The 3,200-nt window shown below is 50.8% G+C and overlaps 1 protein-coding gene across 1 annotated transcript in view; it reads left to right on the top strand.

Annotated features, from left to right (window-relative positions):
- Positions 1–1,472, top strand: part of PCSK6 (proprotein convertase subtilisin/kexin type 6) — a gene marked incomplete at its 5' end in the record, with an annotated part of 14,175 nt that extends 12,703 nt beyond the window's left edge. The window contains 2 exons of the mRNA XM_009875374.1: positions 823–935; positions 1,375–1,472. Coding sequence (XP_009873676.1) covers positions 823–935; positions 1,375–1,472 — 211 coding nt within the window. The remainder of the gene's footprint in view (positions 1–822; positions 936–1,374) is intronic.
- Positions 1,473–3,200: the final 1,728 nt, after the last annotated feature.

Below are 3,200 nucleotides of genomic sequence, written 5' to 3'. Positions count from 1 at the left end.
AGCCAGCCAAAGATGTCTTAGGGCTATGGTGGAAGGGGCTCAGCCCTGGCCCCAAGCTCTTTGGGGGAGGTGTGGGAGGAAGAAGGAAAGGTGATGTTTAGGCAAATATTCCAGCTCTCAGCCAAACCTGCTCTGTTTGCCCTGTGGCCGTGCTGGAGGAGCGTTGGAGGAGCGTTGGCCCCACTCCTTGGCCTGGCACCCGGGGCTGCATGTGGGAGACAGGGAGATGCTGGGAGGCAGCAATTTGCTCCCACTCCTGGCACTCTTCGCTTTGAGTGGGGAGTGGGAGTGGATTCAGCCTCATTAAAGCAAACATGAAAGGGAAGGATTAAAGGTGACTTGGGAACATGAAGCACAGTGCCTGCCTGCCCAGGGTTTCACTCGCCCACATGGCTCTCTGGCATGGAGGAACAAAGGTCCAGCATCCCTTCCCAGGGATTTCGGGTACACTCTCAGCAGGCCAGCATCCCCAGGCGGGAGGCAAAGGTGATGAGATCTTTTCCCTGAGCTGGTGGGAGCAGCACAGGTTTCCCTCACAGCCCATTTTTTAACTGGGATTATTGGGATTTCTGTCCCAGTGAGCCTTCCTTATGGGCACGCGCTTCTGGGATGTCACTAGCTGTCACTAGCACCACCAAGCTCGTTTTTCTCAGGGCTTCGATAACTTTCCAAGCTTCAGATTGGCTCTTTTCCACCTCCTCTGGCTCAGTCTGGATATCGTGGTGCAGGCAGACACGTTTTCTGGCCGACAGCCCCTTCTGGATGCTCAGGATCAGGGTGTCAGTGCTGGTTCAGACTCCAGCGGGGGGTCTGTCTCCCCAGGTGCGACGACCAGTGCTCAGCCTGCGAGGGCTCCGGTGGAAACTGCCTCAAGTGTAAAGAAGGTTTCAGCCTCCTCGGTGGCTCCTGTGTAACAAATGAAACCTGCACCAATGGTAAGTAGTTGTGGCAGAGCTGCTGGCACCGTAGTGCTTCCCCAGTAGCAAAAATGAGGGGTTTGGGGAATTCCCTTCACAACGTAAAGCCGAAAGAGCTGGATCTCGTGGGCTTGCTGCACGGCTACATCAAGCTGGGCTCCAGCGTGGTAGGCAGGGAACTTACCTGGCAGAGCTGCTGGATATTTGCCTGTTGCTCAAATGCATCCAAGCAAGTGTTTCATTATAGTTTAGTCTTGGGGCTAATTCTCCTACTCGCTGCAAAGCTGCTTTATTCCTTCATGAGGCCAAGTGAAAGATGCCCTTAAAAAGCGACTCCTTTTCAGTTTGGTCTCCTCCAACACTGGAACGAATTGCACCGCCTGTTACGTGCAATGTTTGTTTATTTAAAATGTTAATCTGCTCTCATTTTCTCTTGTTCCTTGCCTTGGCCTCCCAGCTGACAAGACTTTCTGTGAGATGGTGAAATCAAACAAGCTCTGTGAAAAGAAGCTGTTTGTGCAGTTCTGCTGTCAGACGTGTCTTATGGCCGGGTAAAGTTCAGCTGCTGCATCCATCCAGGACTTCCACCAACTGCCAGCCCAGTTTTGCCAAATGTTTAGGACAAAAGTTTATTTTTTCAGCTTTGGGAGAGTTTACATGGTGCTGTCAAGCATTCGCTCGTGAGTTTGATAGCTTTAATATCACTGTCAGCGCGTTTCTATAGCAGTATGTTAAGCAGAGATTGGATCGTACCCTGAATGATCGAGTCCCGAAAGGCAGCAGACAAGCGGTGATATTAATACTCTCAAACACTCCCCGTGAGCAGGGACCAATGCACGATCCATGTACACATGCTCAGTTCTTCGCAGAAATCCTACTGATCTGCCCGCTCCGAGTGGCTGGCGGGAGCCCTCACTGCAAAGGATGCAGGACTTCACACCTCTGCAAAGAAAGAGCTGTTTCTGGCTCGATTTTTGGTACCCTTTTCTGCTAGGTGATGGCTGATGTAAACTTGCATTGCAGACGGCCAGCGCCGTGCTCTGTACATACATAAAACGACGAATTAGGTGGTTCCCGGAACGGTGCGCTAAAGCCGGCTCCGGCACTCCTGTTCGGATTCGGGCAGTAGCTGTTTCTCTCTGGCCGTGGCAGTAACTGGAGATTTGAGGACCAAAGCGAGAGCTGATCCAGGTGGCTCTGCGGGCAGGCGAGTCCGGCGGGTAACTGCAGGCAGGCGAAAGCTGTGTGCCACAGGGAGCCTTGTGGACTCTTTGCGGGGGTTTCGTCCGCACCGACCAGCCTGTGGGGTCACAGCCTTACCGTGAAATGTATTTCCCTCCTGGAACTGCTAGGAAATTGCTGATTAATTCAGCTCTGGGACAAACTAGGTCCTTCCTCTGGTGTCCCAGTTAATCTCTTCTGGCATTTTGTGTTATGATCCTTCCCCTGTTTCGCCGGGTATACCCTCCCGCTCTCTCTCACAAAATCCTCCTGTTCACGGCAGTGATTTTTCTTGGGCATCTGTTTCCAAAAGAGACATTCCAGGGATCCGGCCAGGAAGCTCTTAATTCTGCAAAACCCCTCACTGAAACAAACCTTTTCATGCTCTCTCTTAATAGTAAGTCATGTGGTGTTTATATAATTGTGTTTAAAATATCCTTGGCTATGTTGTTTTACAGATTTTTTTAAAAATAACTTATACAATCCTTGTTTTTTCTCTGTGGACTATTTTTTATATGGGAGTGGGGAGTCTTTTTGTGTCTTACGTCCTTCTCCTTTTGTCCTCTCTGACCTTGCAGAGCCACTCTTTGCACCAGATGTATGTAAACACTCTTCCTACGCTGTACGTTCTGATTTTCATTGTTAATAGTCTGAACGAGTTAAACCTTTTGCCAATGAAATTCTCAGTATGGATTGTCACCAGTTCCTGACAAGAGCTAGGATAATCCCTGCTTGGTTTCGGTTGCAACGACACGTACCCTGCCTGGGCTTGCCCGCTGGAGCTTACCTCAGCCAGGTGACGAGGGGAGAGCCACACTGTCACCGGCCCTCACCTGCCTGGACCAAAACCCAAGGAAAGATGGAGCTTTGGTGAACTGACCTTTAAGTTAATAAACTATTGATCTCCCCTGACAAAGGAATCTGTTGCTTTTTTCCAAATTCATGCAGCCGCCAGCCTGACTAGAGGCAGGGCAGCGATGCGCTGCCACGTGCCTTTATTTCGCAGCTCCTGATGAGCCCAGAGCACCTGCAGGAGAAATGGCTCAGGAACAGAGGACCTGC

Source organism: Apaloderma vittatum, unplaced genomic scaffold, assembly GCF_000703405.1.
Source record: "Apaloderma vittatum isolate BGI_N311 unplaced genomic scaffold, ASM70340v1 scaffold22740, whole genome shotgun sequence".
Lineage (NCBI taxonomy): Eukaryota > Metazoa > Chordata > Aves > Trogoniformes > Trogonidae > Apaloderma > Apaloderma vittatum.
This window is presented reverse-complemented; position numbering and strand designations above follow the sequence as displayed.